General features: G+C 38.5%; 1 protein-coding gene across 1 annotated transcript in view; it reads left to right on the plus strand.

The window, feature by feature from the left end:
* LOC147228136 (myosin-10) overlaps positions 1 to 24,833 on the plus strand; it is a 69,274-nt gene that overhangs the window by 34,603 nt on the left and 9,838 nt on the right. The window contains exons 8-36 of the mRNA XM_086156370.1: positions 496 to 588; positions 1,559 to 1,622; positions 1,847 to 1,945; positions 2,200 to 2,343; positions 2,868 to 2,963; positions 3,942 to 4,060; positions 4,512 to 4,664; positions 5,199 to 5,372; positions 5,712 to 5,885; positions 7,524 to 7,638; positions 9,548 to 9,741; positions 9,937 to 10,058; positions 10,168 to 10,237; positions 10,484 to 10,644; positions 12,837 to 12,945; positions 13,390 to 13,521; positions 13,762 to 13,968; positions 14,786 to 14,923; positions 15,182 to 15,305; positions 16,536 to 16,707; positions 18,877 to 19,089; positions 19,844 to 19,988; positions 20,076 to 20,282; positions 20,712 to 20,816; positions 21,426 to 21,578; positions 21,721 to 21,969; positions 22,698 to 22,910; positions 24,162 to 24,374; positions 24,485 to 24,646. Of these exons, the coding sequence (XP_086012496.1) occupies positions 496 to 588; positions 1,559 to 1,622; positions 1,847 to 1,945; positions 2,200 to 2,343; positions 2,868 to 2,963; positions 3,942 to 4,060; positions 4,512 to 4,664; positions 5,199 to 5,372; positions 5,712 to 5,885; positions 7,524 to 7,638; positions 9,548 to 9,741; positions 9,937 to 10,058; positions 10,168 to 10,237; positions 10,484 to 10,644; positions 12,837 to 12,945; positions 13,390 to 13,521; positions 13,762 to 13,968; positions 14,786 to 14,923; positions 15,182 to 15,305; positions 16,536 to 16,707; positions 18,877 to 19,089; positions 19,844 to 19,988; positions 20,076 to 20,282; positions 20,712 to 20,816; positions 21,426 to 21,578; positions 21,721 to 21,969; positions 22,698 to 22,910; positions 24,162 to 24,374; positions 24,485 to 24,646 (4,320 nt within the window). The remainder of the gene's footprint in view (positions 1 to 495; positions 589 to 1,558; positions 1,623 to 1,846; positions 1,946 to 2,199; positions 2,344 to 2,867; positions 2,964 to 3,941; positions 4,061 to 4,511; positions 4,665 to 5,198; positions 5,373 to 5,711; positions 5,886 to 7,523; positions 7,639 to 9,547; positions 9,742 to 9,936; positions 10,059 to 10,167; positions 10,238 to 10,483; positions 10,645 to 12,836; positions 12,946 to 13,389; positions 13,522 to 13,761; positions 13,969 to 14,785; positions 14,924 to 15,181; positions 15,306 to 16,535; positions 16,708 to 18,876; positions 19,090 to 19,843; positions 19,989 to 20,075; positions 20,283 to 20,711; positions 20,817 to 21,425; positions 21,579 to 21,720; positions 21,970 to 22,697; positions 22,911 to 24,161; positions 24,375 to 24,484; positions 24,647 to 24,833) is intronic.

Consider the following 24,833-nt stretch of genomic DNA (forward strand, 5'->3'; position numbering starts at 1 on the left):
CCCCCGACAACATATCTCCCAGGATCACTGGGACGTGCAAACCCCTCCACCACAGTCAGGTGGCAGCTAAATTTTGTTTTATAAAATAAAATAAATGGAGACACTATGCCAAATTTCTATGATAATGTCAACTCAAATAATGGTAGACATTGTGGAACTTATTTTAGTCAAATGGCTAGTCATGTAATTACCAAACTGGGAAGCAAGAAAAATTAACTTTTGTCCATAAATGCTCTTTTTTTTCTCCTAAATTTGCCAGAATTTCTTACTACTATCCAGCTGCTCTTCTGTATCTAAATATGTATAATGTTTATGTGGTCTTACTGTATGAATCACATAGTATTCGTGTATCTGCTTTCTTTGTCTGCATGTTTGTTTATTTGTTTTCCCTCTTTGTTTCAGTTTCCAATGAAAATCAATTGATCACAACCATTTTCTCAAGGCCTGGCGTAAACGTAGAGACAAATGATTGTTTTAACATGACATTCTTTTCAGGGTGAACTGGAACGCCAGCTTTTACAAGCCAACCCCATCCTTGAATCTTTTGGGAATGCTAAGACAGTGAAAAATGACAACTCATCACGTTTTGTAAGTACAGATGAAGGATACTTGCAAAGGCAGTTTAATTTCCTAGTGTTCAAATGCCTCGTATATAGATTTCAGAGTTTTGTCACAGTATCGCTTCTCTGGATCCTAATTGTGAAGCTTGAATAGAAAATATGAGTGTCTTAATATTTTGAATTCAAATAGCGCTTGAACTAATTGAAAACAATTTGGTCATCCTACTGTATCTATTAAGTTCATGACAAGCAATGGCTACTTATTAGTTATGATTTTAATGCATAACCTGGTCACTTTGAAGCTTAAAAAAATCACAGATTTTCAAAACTTTCAAGATTCCAGTCTCAAATTTTTCACGATTAACAGATGAAAGGGTGTGACTAAGTGGCATGGGACAGGCTATCAGTGCGAGGCAAGAGTTGCACACTCTAAATGCAGAGAAAGGATGAAGTTTAGGAGTTTTTTTTTCCAGGACATTCTCCACCACGATCCCCCTAAGCTGTCATTACTATCGTGAAATTCAGAATTCCGGAAAACAGAATTCTTGACCTGTAGCAGTTTAATTCATTGATTCCATCCATTGTTGTCTGCTGTGGTAAATTGTATACTGTAAGTTTTTTCTATGTTAATAAGATTTGGTATTTACGAAATGCATTGAGATACTAAAGCTAACCAATTGTTTGATTTTGTTGAGTTTTTTTCTTTGTTGTTTTTTTTTTTTGTCTTAATCCAGAGCTCTGTGTAACACCATGAATTAGGCCACTTTGTAAAGACCTAATATTGTGGATGAGTCTTTATTAGTGGTCATATAGTGGATGATGCATATTTTGACTATATGTTATAGCCACTTGCTCCTGCAATTGTTTCTTTGTACCTTGTTTTATTTTTTTAGTTGTCACTCCTCAGTGTGCGCTTTATCAGTTATATTTTTAAGAATTGCTTTGTGTATATCCTGTCTTGTGCACTTCCTGAACGCTCTGTTTTGCTTCACCTGCAGGGCAAATTCATCCGGATCAACTTTGATGTTACTGGATACATTGTCGGAGCCAACATTGAAACTTGTATCCTTTTTATAGCACTTGAGTAGAAAAACATGTCCGTTATCATAGCTGTAGTTGAACAGTAGGGTCTATTTCACAGAATGTCATTTGATAGGAAAATCCTGTCTTACTTTGATACGGTGGGCTATAGAAATGAACTCTGGCTTATCTACAAAATGAGCTAGACTGACTTTTTCTTACAGGTGCAATTTGGATGTGTTTTTTCCCCTTAACCATTATGTCAGATCTACTTGAGAAATCAAGAGCTATTCGTCAAGCCAAAGATGAACGCACCTTCCATATTTTCTACCAGCTGCTTGCTGGTGCTGGGGAGCACCTCAAATGTGAGTAGTGAAATATGAAACACTATTGCAAAAAAATTATCCAGTGCTTCTTACTCTCTTCAGTATTTCATACCTACAGACTATACTGTAGCTGAAGTGGCTGTGTACATGTGTGAAGTATCTTACTGTTCATTCCTGCCAATTAATATTTTGAATATAAGATCTGATCAGTCACTGTCACTTTTTAAAAGTCCAAACATGTCTTGTTTAAAGTCTCAAAGCTCCTAAATGTTCCACTACCTCTTTGTTCCCAGCGGACCTGCTTTTAGAGGGGTTCAGCAACTACCGTTTCCTCTCCAATGGTAACATTCCAATTCCAGGCCAGCAGGATAAAGACAACTTCCATGAGACGATGGAGGCTATGCACATCATGAGCTTCGCTCATGAGGAAATTCTGGGTATATTATGTCATTGCTTGTATGCACTGGTGGAATCATTAAGGCACAAGGACACAACTGTATCTATATAGATGACAAATCAATTAAGTATATATGTGGGTGTGAAAATTTTCAGTAAATGAGATGATAAATTAGATTACTGTAAGTTTGTGTAGTTACATGTACATCAATATGATTAAGAATGATGAAAATTTAGTGTACTGATATCTTGTATCTTGCCACTTTTGGAAATGGTGTGATGCTGAAGTATTCTAAATATTCATGCATATCTAGAAACTGAAACTGATGACACGCGCACAACATTTGTTTCTCTTTCACTCTCATTTTTTTAACCATACCAAATATCTCTCTGAAATATGAAAATGACTCTCCAGAGAATGTAACATGCAATAAGGATCCTCTTCAAAATACTGCCTTGTCTAAGAAAATGCCTTGTTTGTCAGTTTCAATGCCCTGACACATTTATGTGAGGTAAATGTCATGTACAATTTTAAAGTAGTTTTCTCTGGATTCTTATTTTGTAGCCATGTTGAAAGTGGTGTCTTCGGTCCTTCAGTTTGGCAACATTGTCTTTAAAAAGGAGAGGAACACAGATCAGGCCTCAATGCCTGATAATACAGGTAAGTGCCCCCACAAAGTCATTAAATGTTACTTTAGAAAACTTTACGTTGTTCTTCATTGATAGGAGGACCACTATGATTGTTTTTCCAACTTACATCATTCAAATTGAATGGTTGATTTGATTTTCGGATGTAATACGTTTCACTGTCTAACAACGTGTTACCAGTGTACACACACACACACAAGCACACACACACATTCTACAACCAAACATCTGCCTCATAGCCCAGGTAGTGGAAACACTCAGGTCAAGTTTCTCTCTTCCTCCTTTATCGCTTACCATATATTCTTCAAATACACCCCCAAACACACACACACAAACTTACAAATAACCCCCCCACCCCCACATCCACACACAGAAACATACATACACACTATGATACTCATTACGAGAACACAGGATCTTGTGATTTCTGACCTTTCTATTCTAGAGCCTTGTCAGCCTAGTGTTAAGTCACATCATTATGAAGATTTACTTGTGAGGGAAATAGGGCACATCCTTCCAGTTAACCCACGTGTGACTACATATTTTGCTTTTGAAAGACAACCACAGAATGAGTCCAAGCAGTGATCCGGTAGTGTCTTTAGTTGTCAAGCTTATAGAGAAATTCTTGCTTAGCGTACTTTTCCAACAGATATTGAAAATATTATATTCCACATGAAATCATTCTTGAATGATTTGTGAACTTCAACACTAATCTGATAGATGAACAGCATCAACATTTTTTTATGTTTGAGTTCTCTTCTTGTGGTCTGCATAACATTTAAACAGTGAGTCTATTTCAAATCTTCCTTGTTAAAAAAGGTGTGGCAAAGACCTTTATATGGGCCTTAGCTAAATATCTTGAACCCTATTACCTCTCTCAAGTTTTTTTTTCCGGATTATAGTCCATATCTTGATTTGGCAACAGAACTTGCAGGGGAAATTGGATGTCCTATTTCATTTAATTTTCTTTTCTTCCACTTCTGTTTCTTAGCCGCTCAGAAGCTATGTCACCTGCTGGGTATGAATGTAATGGAGTTCACAAGAGCCATTTTGTCGCCAAGGATTAAAGTAGGAAGAGACTATGTTCAGAAAGCGCAAACTAAAGAGCAGGTCAGTTATACATCTCTTTCATTTGACACCAAAAAACAAGAATACAGTTATTCTTATTGATCCAAAAATGGATCTATTAAATACTGTATGAACATGTCATGGCCTGTATTTTGAACATATATCCCCTTTCTTAAGTTCCTTAACCTCTCTTCATATTCTAGTAATTCTGTAAATTACAATTCTGTCATTTACAGTACAGCTCACCTGGACTTCTCTTTCTTAATCGTAATGAATGCATCTTTTCAAGATGATAATATATGTCTGACTCAGACAGCTCCCAACAGTGAACTCACAGGCCAAAACGAAAGAGATTTTGTTCCCATTTAAATTTAGCACCTCCCTGCTTACCTGCCACACATTTTTACTATGATCTTACGATGACATTTCTCTGTATACTGTCTTACCCTTGTCTTTCCCACTCCTCTTTCCTTCTTCCTCATTCTGCCTCCAGGCGGACTTTGCAGTAGAAGCCCTTGCTAAAGCGACATATGAACGTCTATTTCGTTGGCTGGTCCATCGCATTAATAAAGCTCTGGATAGGACCAAGCGGCAGGGGGCCTCCTTCATCGGCATACTGGACATTGCAGGGTTTGAGATTTTCCAGGTAAGACTTTCATTGTTTTCATTTCTAAATCTACATTTTTACCAACAAAAAAGGGGTAGTGAAAAATATCGCAAACACCCACATCCAGCACTTTCATTGTCTCGTTTTAGTAGCAACACTATATGTCAGGCCTGGCCAACCTGTGCCTCCCGAGCCGCATGCGGCTCTTGAGTTCATGTCAAAATTTTGTGTTTGTGTGTTTTTCACTTGTGCAATCACGTGCCGCTCCAGCATCCTCCCCACACAGCTAAAAAGTAAATAAACAAAAACACGCAAACACAAAAATCGACATGAACGTAAGAGCTGCATGTGGCTTGGGAGCCACAGGTTGGCCAGGCCTGCTATATGCGATCTCTCTGACCTTACACATAGTGATCTAATATATTGTCATCGTCAAAAATATTCATCATAGCCAATTTACATCAAATGTGTCCAACAATAGGTGGAAGAAATATTTCTCGTTGTGCACAGTTCACTTCTCTGATTGCGTTTGTGGTTGTTGTTTTTGGCATGGTTCCTGTCCTCGTCCCGCAGTTGAACTCCTTCGAGCAGCTGTGTATCAACTACACCAATGAGAAGCTGCAGCAGCTCTTCAACCACACCATGTTCATCCTGGAGCAGGAGGAGTACCAGAGGGAGGGCATCGAGTGGAGCTTCATTGATTTTGGCCTCGATCTGCAGCCCTGCATCGACCTCATTGAGAGACCGGTCAGTTTGAATAATTATTTGGCGTAAATAATTGAATGAATCAAAGTCACCCTTTCATGAATAGTTAAATTATGCTGACTAACTATTTATGAACTAGATTAACAATATTCATGCAATGCTAAGTTGCTCGTAGATATTGTTTACTGTGGTGTCTGATTGAGAATGCTGTCTTTGTAAAGAGACAGATTTCTCTTAAAGGTGTGCTGTTGGGCTCCGGATTAAAGCTGTTCCAAGAAAAATAAGTTGTTTTCGGACTGAGTGGCTTAACAACATCATACCACATGTATGCGTTCTACTCTTTGTAAAGTGTGTTGTTCTGTACTTTTATTATTTCCTCAGGCTAACCCTCCAGGAGTATTAGCTTTGTTGGATGAGGAGTGCTGGTTCCCAAAGGCCACTGACAAGACTTTTGTAGACAAGCTGATCCAGGAACAAGGCACACACACCAAGTTTCAGAAACCCCGTCAGCTTAAAGACAAAGCAGACTTTTGCATCATCCACTATGCAGGCAGGGTATGACGGATTTCATTCTTTTTAAAAATCTCACTCTGCAGGCTTTGGTACTTGCTTTAGTGAATTCATACACTCAAGGTTTTAACAGTAAAATAAAGTCCTTGCATACATTTTTTTCAATAAAAAGGCATTCAAGTGTAGGAAAAAATGGTATTCATATCACTTAAGTATCACGATATATACAGCTGATGCTTCATATGTTTACTGTTACTGTACTCCCTGAAATCTAAGAATATATCTCCATGCCATGCAGAGAGGTAATGATTTTGTTTCTCGAAGACTTGCATTATGTCTGTGGTGGTCCAACTACTTTGTTTATTATTTTCTCGACAAATCAGTGAGTGAGAAGTTCCTACCGATCAATGGTTCAGATAAAACAGTGATGCAAGGGAAACACTTAAGTGAATTTGGACGTTGTCAGTGGTGTTATGCAACAGAACATAGCATTTGTCAAGCAGACAGACCTGCTGAGTCGGACATCTGCTTTTCACTATCCGAACTTTGTTCTTTTACGCCACAATCTTTCACTGCTTCAGTGATTTGATCTCCAGGAATGTCTGTTTTGGGATCAAATCTGTTACACTGCAAGAACTGTCAACTTAGATATTTACCAAACAAGGACCTTGAAGATGCAATTTAAATCACTAGTGTAGCTGATACATTTAGCAATTATCCAAGGCAGGTAGACATGTCCAAGTCATTCATATCTAAATTTTTGACATTGTAAACATTACTGGTTAGCTACCCATGTGCTCTCTGAAATAACAAAGCTATTATACCAAGGCTTCCTAATTTCATTACCTAAGAGTGGCTTGCAGTATTTCTAATTATTTTATAGCTTTAGTTCGAAGTGAGTTCAGTTAGCAGTGCTAACCTTTTTATTTAGCTGTTTTCCAAAGACCGCTGACTTGGCAAATGATTCAATGATAATCTTGTTTTTTTAGAGTTTTCCAAATAAACCTTTCAATACACTGGAAAACAATAATTTGGAAAGGAAACCTCTTGAGTTGTTAAATAACTAGATTTAACAGTAATTAAATAAACTGGCCTAATTATAATATCCCTCTTTGGCCCACTCAGTATGAATGCAAAAAAAAGCTCCTAGGGCAGTAAATCTTAATTTCCTTAATTTGTTATGTCATTGTATAATTGCTAGTTTAATTGCTTTTAAAATGCCAAATTAAGCATTGCTGTGGGTCTTTCTCTTTTTGAAATGTTCACATATCATGTTATAAATTTTCTTCCTCACAACTAAATAACCTGCAAAAAAAAAATTGTCAAGGTCATTTAAAAGTCTGTTTGTGCCAGAGGCATCCAGCAAAACTTGTCTTAAAGTTATTGATAGTGAAAGCTACTCGTCTACAGGGACGATTTGTTTTGTTAGTTTTAGTGTCAACTAATTCTTAATCGGTTGAATTACAATGACCTATGTGAAATTATAGAAAGTTATCAGTCTCTGAGCTATTTATGGAAAATGAAGTCTACCGTATGGGAATTTTCACCTTTCACCTTTGGAGAATATTCTCCATTATTTTAGTTACCAAGCATATTTTGAACATTTTTGTTATACAAAACAGTTCACTAAGCTCACAAGTTCCCCAAACCAAACATTTTTGTGTATCACACACCATTCTACAGGTGGACTATAAGGCAGACGAGTGGTTGATGAAGAATATGGATCCCCTCAATGACAACGTGGCCACACTTCTGCACCAGTCAACTGATAAATTTGTTGCTGAGCTGTGGAAAGATGGTAAGATACCACCTGTTTTGCCAGTCAGTATTGCTGACCACAATAGGCAATCATCAGTGTACGCATCCTGTAAATAACTGTGTGTACCCGCTTATTAACAAGCACTTTCATGTCTCCGTCACTGAAGTTGACTAAGAGCAACCTTGTCCAGGCGGACGTATGTGTTTGATTTCACCAACTATTTTAACATCATCCTCCCCTCCTTGTCTTTTTCTGTGTTGTAGAGATTCAGACCATTCAAAGGGCTTCATTCTATGACAATGTCACTAGTCTGGATGAGCCGGCAGGTGAATTTTTGGGTAGTGCTTTAGCAGACCTGGGCCAAAATAACAGCTGCAAACAGAGTGTGTGGGACTGTGAAACCAAGCTGCTCAAGTCTAAATACTGTATAAGCGATTTTTATATTTTTGCCCAGATCTGGCCATATGTGTCATGCTTCAGCCAGTGCTCTGTCTCATAGCTACAGTGGCTCCCATTGCTTCCAGGCTGCATGGCTCCCTTAATTCAGTGAATTCCTAAACAAGATGAGTAGAATATAGTTCATTGTTTAGTTGAACCAGTGTACGTTCAGTCTTTGCAAGCTGACAGGGTCTTGTGATATCTGCATGGTCAGCGGCCCTGAAGCAAGCATGTAGGAGTGAGTGCAGCAGTTCGGAGTCTTCTAGTGTATTTCTGTTTTAGTACCTCCTCTGTGATGTAGTATATATATATATATATATATGCGGTATATCTACAAGCAAGTTAAGGAATAGCAGATTGACTGAATACTATTTTACTGGCGTTACTTTCCTGTCTTCCTCCATCTCAGATAGGATCATTGTAGTAGTGAAATGGACCCAGATGTTGTTCATGGTATTTTTGCTGGCTCTAAGCTCAGACATCAATGCAGGGAGCCCAGACAGGCTGTGACTCACTACATACTTGTGACTTTAGTTCAGCCAGAGGGACCTTAATAAGTGACATAGTCTCGATTGAACCGAGTGTTAAGGCATAATTCTTTTGCCATGCCATTTTGTGAAGCTTTTTTTTAGGAAAGGTCTGCCAAATTATTTATAGGTTTAATAAATTACTCCGATGTTAGGCTGTGTAAATTTTTTGAAGTTGAAAATAAAAACCCAACTGATTTTGTCCCTTTTGCCAAAATATTGAATTCAAAACAACCAAAAACACATGCGTAGGCCACATGGCTTTTACCAAATATATGTCATTTAATAAAAAGTAATCAGTAAGTAAACCTGCTCTTAAAGCTGATAGCAGCGAGGTGTTGGTAGTTTTGATTCTTAGTGCATTGGCACTGACAAAGTGGGAGATGAATTACACTAGCATTGGTTTTGATCAGCGATGTAAGGATTCAATTGATTGTGCCCATTTGTAAAGTTGGGTGTTTTAGCTGTCTTGAAACTGATATATTCTGATTTTTTTGTGCCTAGATTCACTAAAATATTAGGAAATTATCTTCTTGGCTTATCTACAAAACATTATTTTCCTGGAAAAATATTATATCATGTTCATTTTCCCAACAGTAAAAGGAGAAAATCTTTCATGTTTCTGTCATGGACTTGCAAAGACCATTTGTAATTTTTGCATCCCATTTTTTGGAAATGTATCGAATAAATTATAATACAAAAATGTGCCTCTCTTTAAATGTAAAATGCGCTGTGTATAGACCCTTAAGCTAATAATTAGGAGTGCACTATAGACCCGTTTGCAGGCGCTAGTGGTAGTTCAAGATTTCAGATGCTACTTTGTTAGCCTGCTGCTTTTTGACAATCATGTGGAATGTGTTTTTCATCCATGTGCACTTACTCATGTAGCTACAATACATCATTTTTCGCACCTGCAGTTTCTACCACGGTTCTGGCTCCCCATGCCTCCAGATAATAACCACTTTTTCCCATTCCTCCACCAGTGGATCGTATAGTGGGCCTGGATCAGGTGGCCGGAATGAATGAGACAGCCTTTGGTTCTACATATAAAACGAAAAAAGGCATGTTTCGAACAGTGGGTCAGCTGTACAAGGAATCACTCACCAAACTTATGGCCACACTGAGGAACACCAACCCCAACTTTGTCCGTTGCATCATCCCTAACCACGAAAAACGAGTAAATACATACTTTACCTGTGACCTCATTTATATAGCATTTTTATTCACTGTAATGTTGAATTTTATATTCATTTATATAGCTTTTTTTTTCCTAATCCAAACATGTTCACACTCCATGGAAATCGTAGCACTGAAAAACAAAAAACTCTTGAGACTTGTTTTTATTATTAATGCTATTGTTTTTTCCCCTCAGGCAGGCAAACTGGAGCCTCACCTGGTCCTGGATCAGTTGAGGTGTAATGGAGTCCTCGAGGGGATCCGTATCTGCAGACAGGGCTTCCCCAACCGCATTGTCTTCCAGGAGTTCAGACAGAGGTAAGAAAGAACACATTATTAAGGTTTATGAGCCTTTCAACTCTCATGTTTCTAGTAAATCACACGGGCCACATTTTCCACTCATATTTAAATCAACGCTTGTTTATAGGTATGAAATTTTGACCCCAAACGCCATCCCCAAAGGGTTCATGGATGGAAAGCAGGCCTGTGAGAGAATGGTAATTTTCTTCCCCACTTAGATTTCAACTTCAAATATGGATACACTGGAAATTAAGCTGGAATAAATTATATGCAGGCAGATCTATATCCTAACTGTTGGCTCCTATAATATAAGTGAAAGTTCCTTTTTTTGTGATATCCATATTTAGTGCTGCAACATTTTTTTTAAAACTTGAGAATAACATTTTCTTTATTAAATTGAAATGTGAAAAATGTAACACCTTTTTATTTTTTTCCTTTTACAGATTCAAGCCCTTGAGCTGGATCCTAACCTGTTTCGCATTGGTCAGAGTAAGATCTTCTTCAGAACTGGGGTTCTGGCTCATTTGGAGGAGGAGAGAGATCTGAAGATCACTGACATCATCATTTACTTTCAGTCTGTGTGCAGAGGATACTTGGCACGCAAGTGAGAACCAGAAATCTGCATGTGTATCTACACTTTATCGACAATAGAAAGTCAAGCATCCTACTCCCCTTTCTATCCTTAACCTTTAATGTAGACCTCAAAAATACACATCTGCATGGATATAGAAGATTATTACAAAATGCACTCGCAACTTTTTTATTCTCTCGGAAATGTAATAACACGGTGCATTATGCAATAACAATTCTAAAGCATAGTTTATTTGTTTTTTAATTGTATTTTATTTTACTTTAAAGAATTTGTAAAAGCTAGGCCTATTATTAGTATCACTGTATTAGCCTAGTAGCAGTACTTAGCAATTACTATCAGTACACTATTCAAAGGTTGCATTAACAGAGAATATTCTGTAAATTCCATGTTATTACATTTCCTAGAGAATAAAAAAGTTGCAAGTGCATTTTGTAATAATCTTCTCAAAATGTAACAACTTATTACATAATGCGGCAAAATTTATTACAAAATGCGTAGGGGCAGTTAAATACAAAGTGCGGCAGTTTATTACAAAATGCGGCTTTATTACAAGATGAAATGAAAAAGTTATTACATTTTGGACGTTTATTACAAAATGCACTGTTATTACAAAATGCGGCTCAACAAGGATGATGCGCTGAAGTGCAGCTACATATCATCCCTGGTCAATTAGTTCCACTCTGTCATCGATGTAGGATATGAGCTTCAACACCAACATGGACTATTTTCCTCCACACCGACCCCGTGCTCAGCTTTCCCAACTCCAAACCTCCTCACATAAGTGTTTGGTGACCTATTTAGCCATATCTGGAGCCAGTATTTATGGCTTTGTTATATTTTATTAAGCCAAACTTGATGTGTTTGTCTCAGTCAGGTGTTTTGACCTCGTTGAGGACTCCTGTGTGATTCTGGTGCGCCACCGGATCCTCCGCATGATTCTCATATTCAGTAACTTTTCAACCGTTGAAAGCAAGATGTAGGAGTCATCAGCAAACAAAAAGAAAACTGTGACTTACTTGTGATTGTGTTTCTGCATCCTCTGCAGGAAAAAAACGGTGTAGGGTATTTTCCTTACTGTTCTTCTGGAATGAGTCTTCAGCGTGTAACAAAAATGCAATGTTTAAGATTGTTAGTTTTTAGATGGAGCCTTGCTTCAACGTGTTGCAATTGGAAATAACTCTAATACCTCCAACTGGTCTGTGATTCATGCTACTGTGATTTTTGTACATGTGGGTGAACTTATCTATTCCTCTATTCTGGTCAGACTGTCATATGTTTCTTAAATCTACGAATACCAACCATTTATAAATATTTGTAGCTGCAAGGGAGTGATCTTTTCTGACTTTATAATATCCCTTGCCTGGCTTGACTATTGAATCGGACTCTAAACAAATTTTTGCCAACAGTTTACCAGCAATTATTTTTAGGGACGTTGTGTCATCAATCGTCACAGGCCCGATGAATCCGTCTACGCTTTTGAAGGTGAAATATAGTGGCATCCTTAAACAACCACTAAATAAGGGAGGAACAGTAAGACATCAGTCTGGTTGTTGGTTTAGTCTTGCAGATCTCACTGGGATTTTGAGATTAATGCAGAGCCTTGATGTTTAGTCCATTTCCCACTCCCTTTCTTTCAACATCCCAATGAAAACTCACCTTCGCTGAAGGTAATCTTGGTCTCTCGGATCGGTTCTTTTGGGTTCCTTTGGCGGGATGTGCTTCACCAGGAGTCGTCATCTCTCCTTTTACACAAACTGACATTTCTGGGGGGGGGTTTCAGCGCCATCTCTTACTTCTAAGTCAAGCACCTGTTTCCTTTACTCATCCACAAAGTGTTTTAAGCCTAGTGTTAACCTTTGATAACAGTAACAACCGCCTATGTGAATCATATTACAAAATACCACTCTCGCTGGACTGCACTTCATTTCGATATCGTAAAGCATTATATTGTGGCGGGAAGATAATTCTCTAGATGACCTTTTTTTGTCATCATAGCTGTGAAATGCAAAACTGCCACGTTTGTCAAGGTTGAATTATGCTTGAACTATAATTGACAGTGCAAGTTATATGAAAATTCTCAAAAAGACTGCAGGGATTTTTAACAAACCATTCCAAAAAATGAAGTAATCAAATGCCACACTTGCTTAGAAAAGTAGGACGATGCAGCGCTGGTTTATAACATTTTAATTTACTTTATTTAATAGAGCCTTTGCAAAGAAGCAACAGCAGCTGAGTGCCCTAAAAGTCCTCCAAAGGAACTGTGCAGCTTACCTAAAGCTTCGACACTGGCAGTGGTGGAGGCTTTTCACCAAGGTGGGTTCCTTGATGGCTGCATCTTCCAGTGTGTTGTTGATTTTACACACATTACATTACGAGGCCCAGAAGCCTACTTTAATTGAATACATGAGTGAAGTTGATCATCTTATACCTTGCAATGCTATGCCCTATGGCTGTGATTTTGAATTTACTATGCAGAACAGTAGAACCCCCTCTGAAGTAGAAAGGACTTGATTTAATGGGTCGGTAACAGTCTGACCCAAAACTGAACGAGTTTTTTGCATACAGAGCGTCACAAATACTCCGTAATTAAAGTCAAGCTTTTGAATGTTTTGATATTGAGATCATTTCGGAGCTGATTTTCTTTGCAAAGGCAAATGAACACATTTGCACTCGCCAATGTGATACTATCCTGACTTTCAGACCAACAATCTTACAGTAAATTGTATAATTAGACTAATCAGATCTTTGCTCTCCTAGGTAAAACCTCTGCTGCAGGTCACTAGGCAGGAGGAGGAAATGCAAGCCAAAGACGAAGAGCTAATAAAGGTGAAGGAGAAACAGCTCAAAGTGGAGAATGAGCTTGTAGAGATGGAACAGAAACACCAACAGGTAAAATATATTATCAGTTTTGAAAAGCAAAACATTTGATCCGGTAAAACCATTTGTCCATTGAAAGAACTTTATATAATACAAGTCTTTTGCATACTTTAGCCTCTGACTGATGTTGTCTTCTACTAAAATGCGTCATGAAATATGTTTGAGCCTTTGAATGACAAATTTAAAATGTAAATGATTTCAAATAATTGCTTCAAAAAGAATCTAAAACTGCATGTTTCTCACTCCTGCCAGCTCCTAGAAGAAAAGAATATTCTAGCAGAGCAACTTCAAGCAGAAACAGAGCTGTTTGCGGAGGCCGAAGAGATGAGAGCTCGCCTGGCCTCAAGAAAGCAAGAGCTGGAGGAGATCCTCCATGACCTGGAGTCTCGGGTGGAGGAGGAGGAGGAGAGGAACCAAAGTTTGCAGAATGAGAAGAAGAAGATGCAGTCACACATTCAGGTTTGTATCATTATATACTGCTCAAAAAAATAAAGGGAACACTTGAACAACACAATGTAACTCCAAGTCAATCCCACTTGTGTGAAATCATAGTGTCCACTCAGGAAGCAACACAGATTCATTTTGACTTGTTTTAAGGACATTACATCAAAGTTGGATCCGCCTGGAGTTTGTTTTTACACTTTCATTTTGAGTGTGATTCCTAATCCAGACCTCCATGGGTTGATACAATTGATTTCCATGGATCATTTTTGTGTGATTTTGTTGTCAGCACATTCAACTGTGTAAAGAGCAAAGTATTTCATAAGAATATTTCATTCATTTAGATCTCGGATGTGTTTTTTAAGTGTTCCCTTTAATTTTTTGAGCAGTGTATATGTCAAAACTTTTGTCTTTTAATTTACTAATTATTTTCAGCATGTTTAATTCGGAGTATGAATGTTCATTTCTGGTAAAAGTAGCATTTTTGACATTTTCTTTTCTTTATTTGGCCATTTAAGTCTTCATCAACTATGACTGATAAGGTCCCAGGTGAATATTTAAGTGTTACAATTAAAAGCAGAGCTATTTTCTGTTTAATGTCTGCAGCTGTGAAAAGCTCTAATAGATCACCAGTTAATTGGACCAATATTTGAAATGCAAAACTCAATATGCTAGACCTGCTTTTGCAAATGACTGTATTAAATGTTAAAAAGACGCATAACACCATTCAAATTCAGTTTCTCAGGCACCCTTAAATGTTTGTGCCCCATCTGTTTCAGACCTCGATCTAGTTGAGCTCAGCTGATACAATTTTTTCTTTGTCTTCTCCTCCCAGGACCTGGAGGAGCAGCTTGATGAAGAAGAAGCTGCAAGACAAAAACTGCAGCTGGATAAAGTGACAGCTGAGGCAAAGATCAAGAAGTTAGAGGAAGACATTGTGCTCCTTGAGGACCAGAATTCCAAATTCCTCAAGGTTAGAAGATTCTGCATCTGCGAAATACGATGCAGAAAGCACAAATATGAATATGAATCAATCGGGGTACAATAATAGATAAGGTTAATTATGCATTAGGGATTTCCCCCCCAAAAAAAAGTTCTGTCTTTTTTTTTCCACTTTTCTGGTTCATTTCCCCTGAAACTAAGAAAACAAGCAGTGTGTATGTAGTATTCACTAATAATAGTTTAAAAGCTAGTTGAGTTATCAACCATTTCTAACATTTCAACCTGACAGGAGAAGAAGCTGCTGGAGGATCGGATCAACGAAGCCACACTCCTGCTGACAGAGGAGGAGGAGAAAGCAAAGAACCTGGGCAAAGTCAAGAACAAGCAGGAGATGATGATGGTGGATTTGGAGGGTACGGGACTCTGTTACCTGCAATTCATGGCCAAAGTTTAGAAAGAATACATGTATGTTTTTAAGGTACCGAAAAAAAAAAAAGCTTAAATGGATGTGGATCATCACATCCGATTAGAATGTCGACCAAAACAATAAATCCGGTAAGGATTCTTTCAGTTTTACCCCACGCCCTCCCAACATTCCTGGCAGGCAACACAACACACGACTTCCATGAACAAGACACCAAACGCATAAAAAGCTCTTAAAACCACAGATTGATTCACTGCACAAGCACAACGCTGCTCAACTCCTCAGTCTAGCTTAAATACTTTACTGGCTTATTTATAGGTGCTGTAAGTCTTCCTCATTAACTACTTGCAGCTAACAAGGTCTTATTTATCGAAATAAGAATCAGGAATACTTTATTGATCCCGGAGGTCATTGAGTGATCTCAGTTGGCTTACACAGTAAAGAAATAGAAACATATAAAACGAGAAGAACAGAAATAAATAAGAAAATGAAATAAAAGTAGTGTCAAAAAAGGCGCAAAATGCCTTCTAGAAGTACATAGTGTGGTGTTGTTACCGGGCAACGTTAAAGCCTGATCGCCGCAGGCAAGACCGACTTCCTGTAACATTTTGTAGTGCACCTTGGTGGAATCTATCTACCGCTGAACAAACCCCAGCGATTGCCTTTTTTCAGTTAATAAAATACATAATGTATATTGTTTTTGAATTTTATTTTGTTTATTTTGATAGGGTTAAATTTATGGGATTTCATAGATATCCAGTTCTGTCAACCGGTAAATTTAAGCACCTGTGAGCCAAGGTTTTGGGGTCAGAATAAATGAAAATGTCAGTCTTAACAGCCTGGTGAGCCGTGTTTGATACTGATCTTCTATTATCTTTAATATATTCAATAAACTGGATCAGTAAACCGAGATTTGATATCGAAGCAGATCAACACAGAGCTGAAATAGAGGATAAATCTAGTTTCAATCATGAGCCTTTATCTTGCGCCGCAGGCTACAGTTGATATAAGAGAGTCAAGGCAGAGAATCTGGCCACTAGACTCTCCCCGGCTGTTTATTATTAGATATTTGTTTCAATTTATGATTTGTTACCTTGCATCACCCATTTCTTGGGTTTAGAGATAAACTCATGCCAGATTTTTTGAATCGTCCGCGTAATTCAAGCGAGTTTTTTTTTCCCGATCGTTTACAATGTATTCAAACCCACTTTCAATGCAGAGCGTTTAAAGAAGGAAGAGAAAACGCGGCAGGAGCTTGAGAAAGCCAAACGCAAGCTGGATGCTGAGACAACTGACCTTCAGGACCAGATCGCTGAGCTTCAGGTGCAAATAGAAGAGCTAAAGATTCAACTTGCCAAGAAGGAGGAGGAGCTCCAGGCTGCTTTGGCCAGGTCAGCACACCTATTACAAAACATGGCCTGTGTAAACACAAACCAAACGTGCAAACACAAATACAGTCCTTCTATTAGTCTTAAGCCGCTGTTCAACAAAATCAGACAACAGTCACTTCACCGCTGTAACTTTATTTGATTGAAAAAAAACTTTTAAGAGCCAGGGTTTTGACAGCATGTGCATTACATTACATTACATTGCATTTGGCAGACGCTTTTATCCAAAGCGACTTACAATAGAGGACATAGGGACTGCAAATACACTTGCAAATACACGATACACAGGAAATATACAGAACAGTAAGCTTGGGTTAGTGAGGTCTTTTTTTTTTTTTTTTGGACAGACACACAAACGTACACACACACACACACACTGCATTAAAATATTAGCATCTTTCGGATGAAAAATTAGCTAATCTGCCTGTCCGTTTTCTTTAGCTGTTGTAAATAGAAAGATGCGAGTACCTCTACTGCCAGAAGAAAAACAATCTGTTTCTCCATTCCTTTTCAATGAGCTTACAGGACTGTCTCAGAAACTTAGAATATTGTGATAAAGTTCTTTATCTTCTGTAATGCAATTACAAAAACAAAAATGTCATACATTCTGGATTCATTACAAATCAACTGAAATATTGCAAGCCTTTTATTATTTTAATATTGCTGAACTCAAAAATCCTATCTCAAAGTATTAGAATATCATGACAAAGTAATTTTTGTTTTTTTAATTGCATTATAGAAGATAAAGAACTTCATCACAATATTCTAAGTTTCTAACACAGTCCTGTATATATAGATTGGGAGCTGTTGGTGAAAGCAACCAATGGTCAGGAAAAATACAGATTTAACAAACTATTATTGCTTCAGCTAAAAAAGTGGACACATTATGAACTATTAACAACTATTAAACCAGTGTTAAATCCGCAGTCAGATTCAAAGCAGTGGGTCAAATCTCATAGATGCAACAATGCAAAAACCATTCCAAACACTAACTTTTCTCATAGATCACAGATGTGGCACAGTTACACCACTTTAGGTGTGTTTGGCAGACCCAACACACACACACACACACACACACACACACACACACACACACACACACACACACACTAGCTTTGTATGATCTATTTGCATGACAACTCCACTAAGATATGCTGCTGCGCCACTAGGTATACCTGAAGTACAATTTACAGCAGATGATGAAAACAGGCAAAAAAAAAAGGTTTATCTCATGTTTATTCTAGTAGATGCGCTGTTTGTCAGGCTGCAGGTTGCATGCACACCGGTTCCAGCTGCCATATTTGCTGCATACAAAACTGGTGGAGACCTTTCATCTTGAATGCAGCTGTCTCTTATTACACACAAATTGATCGTGATTGAAGCTCTGTTTGTCTTGTCAGTAGTTTTTTTTTTCCACATGAAAGGATAAAGAGTTGAGCTCAAACTGGATGTCAGTTCTTGGTAGTGAGAGAAACTCAACACAAACCTCCCTTTTTTATCGTTAAAATATCTCGTCCCGGTTGAACAAAAATGAATCCAGTTTAAGCTGGAAAAAATGTGGCTCAAGGATAAAATCATATCGTAAAAATGTATTCTCCTTTTACATTTATATTTATCTTTACTTGCTATACAAATCTGGAGTTGATGTCAAAATGAACTTTATTATGTATAATTTTGTCCGTCAGCATTCATAAGACTGAATGGAGATGCAGTCGGCGATGGAGGTCATTTATTCAGAAGCTGGTTCCCAGGATTAAATCTGACTTGTCATTAGTTTCCTTCTCACACGCGGCCAGTAATTCTGTTAACATGGGTGACTGGTAAACATCTGTCAGGCAAATTTCACACACATATTTCATCAGTTTAGTCACACCCGCTTACCATTAATTACTCTTGGCGGGCCTTGGAGTAAATTCAGATGCCACACTTTGAACAATGGTGACCTCTTTGTTCGTGACGAGGAGACTTTCCATCACATGGAAGTCAAAATTGCCACAGAGTGCATTTAATACATTTTTTTGGCATCCATTTACATTTAGACGCCGTTATTCATTTCAGCATCATGTGCATAAACACTGTTTAAACGCAAAGAGGCTCCAAATATGTTTATGTCAATCAGTGTTGAAGTATCATCATGACGTACAATAAAATATCTTGCGTGTCTCCCGCCAGGGGTGACGAGGAGTCGGCTCACAAAAACAATGCCCTGAAGCAGGTGCGGGAGCTGCAGTCCCAGCTTGCTGAGCTCCAGGAAGATCTGGAATCGGAGAAAATGTGTCGAAGTAAAGCTGAAAAACTCAAGAGGGACTTGAGTGAGGAGCTCGAGGCTCTAAAGACCGAGCTGGAGGACACGTTGGATACGACCGCTGCCCAGCAAGAACTCAGGTCCTAATTTGAAGTTGGTTTATCTTTATCAGTTCCTCGTCTGAACACACTGAGCGTTGTCGCCAAACATCTTGAAAGACACCATTCCTTATTCCATATTAATCAAAAATAGATACAGTGGTTTTTGGCCAACACCATTTTCAGTTACAAAAAAAACAAAACAAAAACTGTGCAATATTTCATTTCACTGTGCAATATTCAGAACTGTGCAATATTTCATTTCATAACAGCTACACTACAATTTTTCCTGTTATCATACTATTGTGCACTCCTTACCTCACTTGTTACTAAGACACTTTATAGTTTTATCACTTGTTTACTAAGACACTTTATAGTTTCACTGAGACACTTTACAGTTTATAGCTTATTTTTATTTCTAATTCTGCCTTTTTCTTTTTATTATTTATTACTGTTATATTTTCTGTAACTCTGGCACAACAATTTCCTTCGGGATTAATAAAGTTGTTCTTATCTTATCTTTTTCATTTAAAGAGATTTTACCTCTGTCTTTTTTTATCTTTGTGACTATCCTACTAGAATAGCCAAAAACAGTTTATCTAATGACCCAAGAGTTGATCACATCTATCTAAAATACTTTTAGATAAGTGTTGGAACCCAGTATATTCTGCAGAAAAACAGATTGAGCTTAAAACTGTTTAAAATATGCAAAGCGTTGAGAGTGATGGAGTTTCTGAGAAACGTTTCTCAGATAGCATCATCCTTCCTAATATGTGCTTGAATATCTGAACATCAGGACCAAGCGAGAGCAAGAAGTTGCGGAGCTGAAGAAGGTTATAGATGAGGAGGCTAAAAACCACGAAGCCCAGATCCAGGAAATGAGGCAGAGGCATTGCAGCGCACTGGAGGAACTGTCTGACCAGCTGGATCAGGCCAAGAGAGTGAGTTTAACCGCACGCCATGAATTCTTTACTCTCAATTCAGACGCGAAACACGGGACCGAGTGACGGTATTTGCGCTCGACACAGTTTAAGGCCAACCTGGAGAAGAACAAGCAGAGCCTGGAGAACGACAACAAAGAGCTGAACAGCGAGGTGAAGAGTCTGCAGCAGACAAAGACCGAGTCGGAACACAAGAGGAAGAAACTGGAGGCTCAGCTGCAGGAGTTTATGGCCAGGACCACCGAGGTGGAAAAAGCCAGGGGGGAGCTGGCCGATCGCTCACACAAACTACAGGTAAAGAATCATTCCGTCGGTTTTTTTCCGGCGATAATACGCCGCTCGAAAAAATAAAGGGAACACTTGAACAACACAATGTAACTCCAAGTCAATCACACTTGTGTGAAATCATAGTGTCCGCTCAGGAAGCAACACATTTTCATTTAAGGACATGACATCAAAGTTGGATCAGCCTGGAGTTTGTTTTTACACTTTAATTTTGAGTGTGATTCCTAATCCAGACCTCCATGGGTTGATACAATTGATTTCCATCGATCGTTTTTGTGTGATTTTGTCGTCAGCACATTCAACTGTGTAAAGAGCAAAGTATTTCATAAGAATATTTCATTCATTTAGATCTAGGATGTGTTTTTTAAGTGTTCCCTTTATGTTTTTTGAGCAGTGTATATTCACGAGGGATCTAACGATATTACTCTGATCTACTAGACGGAGCTGGACAACGTTTCCACCCTGTTAGAGGAGGCAGAGAAGAAGGGGATCAAATTGACCAAGGACACCGAAAACCTCGGAAGCCAACTGCAAGACACGCAAGTATGAAGGACGACATCATCGCACATTCTTTCTCGAGAGCAAGACTGAACTTTATCTTGATTCCCCCCCCCGATCTATCGATTGTTATTGTTTGCCGATAAAAAAAAAGCATAAAACCCCAATTCCCCAGTTAGATAATTGACTCATGAGCTGACAAACACATCGTTTTTTTGAATTTGTACTGCCAATTGTACTTGTTTTTAGTTCTATCCATCCCCTTGTACTTTTTAATGTGATCTCATTTTTTTTTTACTTGTTTTGAGTTTTATCTACTGCTTCCGCACTGTCTTTAATTTAATCTCATTTTCACCTGTTTTAGTTTATCTCCTGTTTTTTATTTTGATCTCATTTTATTGTTGTGCCGTGCTCTGCTTTGTTTGTAAACTTGTCGACCCTGAAAATGAGGGAGACCTCAGTGGTCTTACAAGTATAAATAAAGGTTATTATTATTATTATTATCATTACTATTATTTGGCTGCCAAAATCCGTGTACACAAAGCAAAAAAATCACAGTTAACATTACATTCAGAAGGTTTTCAAAATACAAATTCTCTTGAGCAGAGCCTCTTGCGTGTCTGATCCCTTCGCTTTTTGTTTTCACGAGTGCAGGAGTCGCTGCAGGAGGAGACCCGTCAGAAACTAAACCTGAGCAGCCGAGTCCGACAACTGGAGGAGGAGAAGAACACTTTGCTCGAGCAGCAAGAGGAAGATGAGGAGACGCGGCGAAACCTGGAGAAACAGCTGCAGACGGTTCAGGCGCAGGTAGGAGGGGTCGTGACCGATATTCATCGTCTTAAGACGCCGATCGGTCTCGTAAAACGCGAAGCTTGTGATCTGTATCACTAAAGTAAGTCTGCGCGTGCGTTCTTTATGTATTTTATCGATGGCGATCGAATTCCCACAGCTGACCGAGACAAAGAAGAAGTTGGAAGAGGACGTAGGAGCGATGGAGGGGCTGGAGGAGGTGAAGCGAAAACTCCAGAAGGACATGGAGTTAACCAGCCAGCGTTTGGATGAGAAGGCGATGGCCATGGACAAGATGGAGAAGACAAAGAACCGACTGCAGCAGGAGCTGGACGATCTGATGGTGGACCTGGATCACCAGAGGCAAATTGTCTCCAACCTGGAGAAGAAGCAGAAGAAATTTGACCAGGTACGATATAGCCGAGAAGACGCCCGTGCACAGGGTCGATACATTTTGAACGGTTAAGAGGACACTGAAGTTAAACTAGGGATGCAAGAGGCAGTAATTGTAAATTGTAGAACAGCAAAATGCAGAACGACATCGGGCCGGTCATCATTTTCAGTAATCAGAAGCACACATTGGAACGAATTACCACTTAAAATCAAAACAGAACTCAGTCTTTTTACACGTGCAAAACACCTACTGAAATGAAATTTGGGCTCTCGCATACGATTGTACTCTTTTAATCTCCTGCCCCTATCCGTTTGCGTTCTTCAGTTTTTGTTTTTGTCTTTCTTTTTATTTTGATGTGAATTTACTGTTTTCTGAACATTTATTAGAACAGGTTCCTTAACAGAGGAACACATTCTTACAAAACCTCATAACAAGATATACATTATACAATAATCTTTATAGGTCACTTATTTCCTCAATAGCAAGTGAAAAATAAAATAAAACTAAAAAAACACAAAACAAAAAAAAAACTCAAAAACAAAGAAAATGATGTAAATTTACTGTTTTAACTGTAAATGCCCGAAAGAGTACCGTCGCCTAGACACTCATATGTGCGACAGCTGTTTTATATTTTACACGGACTATAAATGACTTATAAATCAAATGTTTTATGCATTTGTCCCCGTTCAATAAACGTGGAAGTAAATAAAAAAATAAGGCGACGTTTGCCTCGCGCGCAACAGATGCTGGCCGAGGAGAAGACCATCTCAGCGCGTTACGCCGAGGAGCGCGACCGTGCCGAAGCCGAGGCCCGAGAGAAGGAGACCAAGGCTCTGTCCATGGCCAGGGCGCTGGAGGAGGCACTGGAGGCCAAAGAGGAGCTCGAGAGGTTTAATAAGCAGCTCCGTGCAGAAATGGAGGATCTGATGAGCTCTAAGGACGATGTCGGGAAAAACGTACGTGACCTCGTCGAGCCGCATTTTGTTATAACGGTGCATTTTGTAATAAATGTCCAAAATGTAATTGCTTTTTCATTTTCGTTTTGTAATAAAAGTTTTATTTGTTTTTATTTAAATTGATTTATGTAATTATATATATATATAATTTATATAAAGTTATTTGAATTTAGATTTATTTATTTAAATATAAATGTAATAACATGGAATTTATAGATTATTCTCTGTTAATGCAACCTTTGAATAGCGTACTTGCTAAGTACAGCTTCTCGGCTAATTCACTGATACTAATAATAGGCCTAGCTTTCATAAATACTTTAAAATAAAATAAAATAAAATTAACAAACAAATAAACGAGGCTTTAGAATTGTTATTACATCATGAACCATGTTATTACATTTCCTAGAGAATAAAAAAGTTGCAAGTGCATTTTGTAATAATCTTCTCAAAATTGAACAACTTATTACATAATGCGGCAACATTTATTACAAAATGCGTTGGGGGAGTTTATTACAAAATGCGTCAGTTTATTACAAAATGAAAAGAAAAAAGTTATTATGTTTTGGACGTTTATTACAAAATGCACCATTGTTACAAAATGCGGCTCAAAAGACCTTCAAATTTTTTCGAAATCTGACTTTTATGTGCGCCTTATGGTCGTGAAAATACGGTATTTTAAGAAGTATTTTCAATCAATATTGAATTTAGAAACTCCTTATTTTTTCCCCTTTGTTTAATTTTGTATGGATGATTACATATAAAATAATGTCGGTACATTTATACGTTCATTCATGATTTTAACGTAAAAAAAAGAAATAAAATGCCAAAAAACGTAAATAATTAAAATGAAATTTTCATTTTGTTCGATTTACATGGTACCGAGTTGGCCCGCGCATAAAAATGAAATAAGACATGTGGCCCACCAGCCAAAATAATTGCCCACCCCTGATATAGACTGTCACCATTTTATGGTGACTTTGCCTTAAAGTTTATTTAGTCGGAAAAGTCAGGTTTAGGCTAAGGATATTCAATCTGAAATATAATGCATTTCACTTGGGCTTAATGTTTAATTTGCTAACACCGCTTCCTACTTGCTGCTATGCTTACATGTTTATATCGGTGTTAGAGTAGAGGTTTTGTTTATCTTCTCTCAACGTTACGTGCGAACAGCATCTCGACTTGAGGAAAGTAACGCCTTAGAAATCCAACCCCGGGAGTTTCGGTTCACTTTCCGTCGTGACTCGCGAACAGGTCCACGAACTGGAGAAGTCCAAGCGTACGCTGGAGCAGCAGGTGGAAGAGATGCGAACGCAGCTGGAGGAGCTGGAGGACGAGCTGCAGGCCACAGAAGACGCCAAACTGCGTCTGGAGGTCAACATGCAGGCCATGAAAGCCCAGTTCGACCGAGACTTACAGGCCAGAGACGAGCAGGGAGACGAAAAGAAGAGGGCCCTGGTCAAACAGGTCCGCAACTATTGTTTTTTTTTTTTTGGGGGGGGGGGGTGAAAGGCAATTCCTTTTTATCGTCGTAGACCGGCACCGGGGTTCATTCGCTCGCTCTGTTCTACCATCAGGTGCGTGAAATGGAGGCAGAGTTGGAAGACGAGAGGAAGCAGAGGACACTCGCCGTGGCCTCCAAGAAGAAGCTGGAGATGGACCTGAATGAGGTGGAGGGCCAGATCGAAGCTGCTAACAAAGGCAGGGAAGAGGCTGTCAAACAGCTCCGAAAACTACAGGTTTGCACACACACACACACACACACACACACACACACACAAACTCGCAAGCACTCTCGGGAAACCTTGTTGAGCCGCATTTTGTAATAACAGTGCATTTTGTAATAAACGTCCAAAATGTAATCACTTTTTCATTTCATTTTGTAATAAAGCCGCGTTTTGTAATCAACCGCCCCAACGCATTTTG

The sequence above is a fragment of the Fistularia commersonii genome, chromosome 12 (genome assembly GCF_037954325.1).
Source record: "Fistularia commersonii isolate RoL2024-O1a breed Wild chromosome 12, RoL_Fcom_v1.0, whole genome shotgun sequence".
Lineage (NCBI taxonomy): Eukaryota > Metazoa > Chordata > Actinopteri > Syngnathiformes > Fistulariidae > Fistularia > Fistularia commersonii.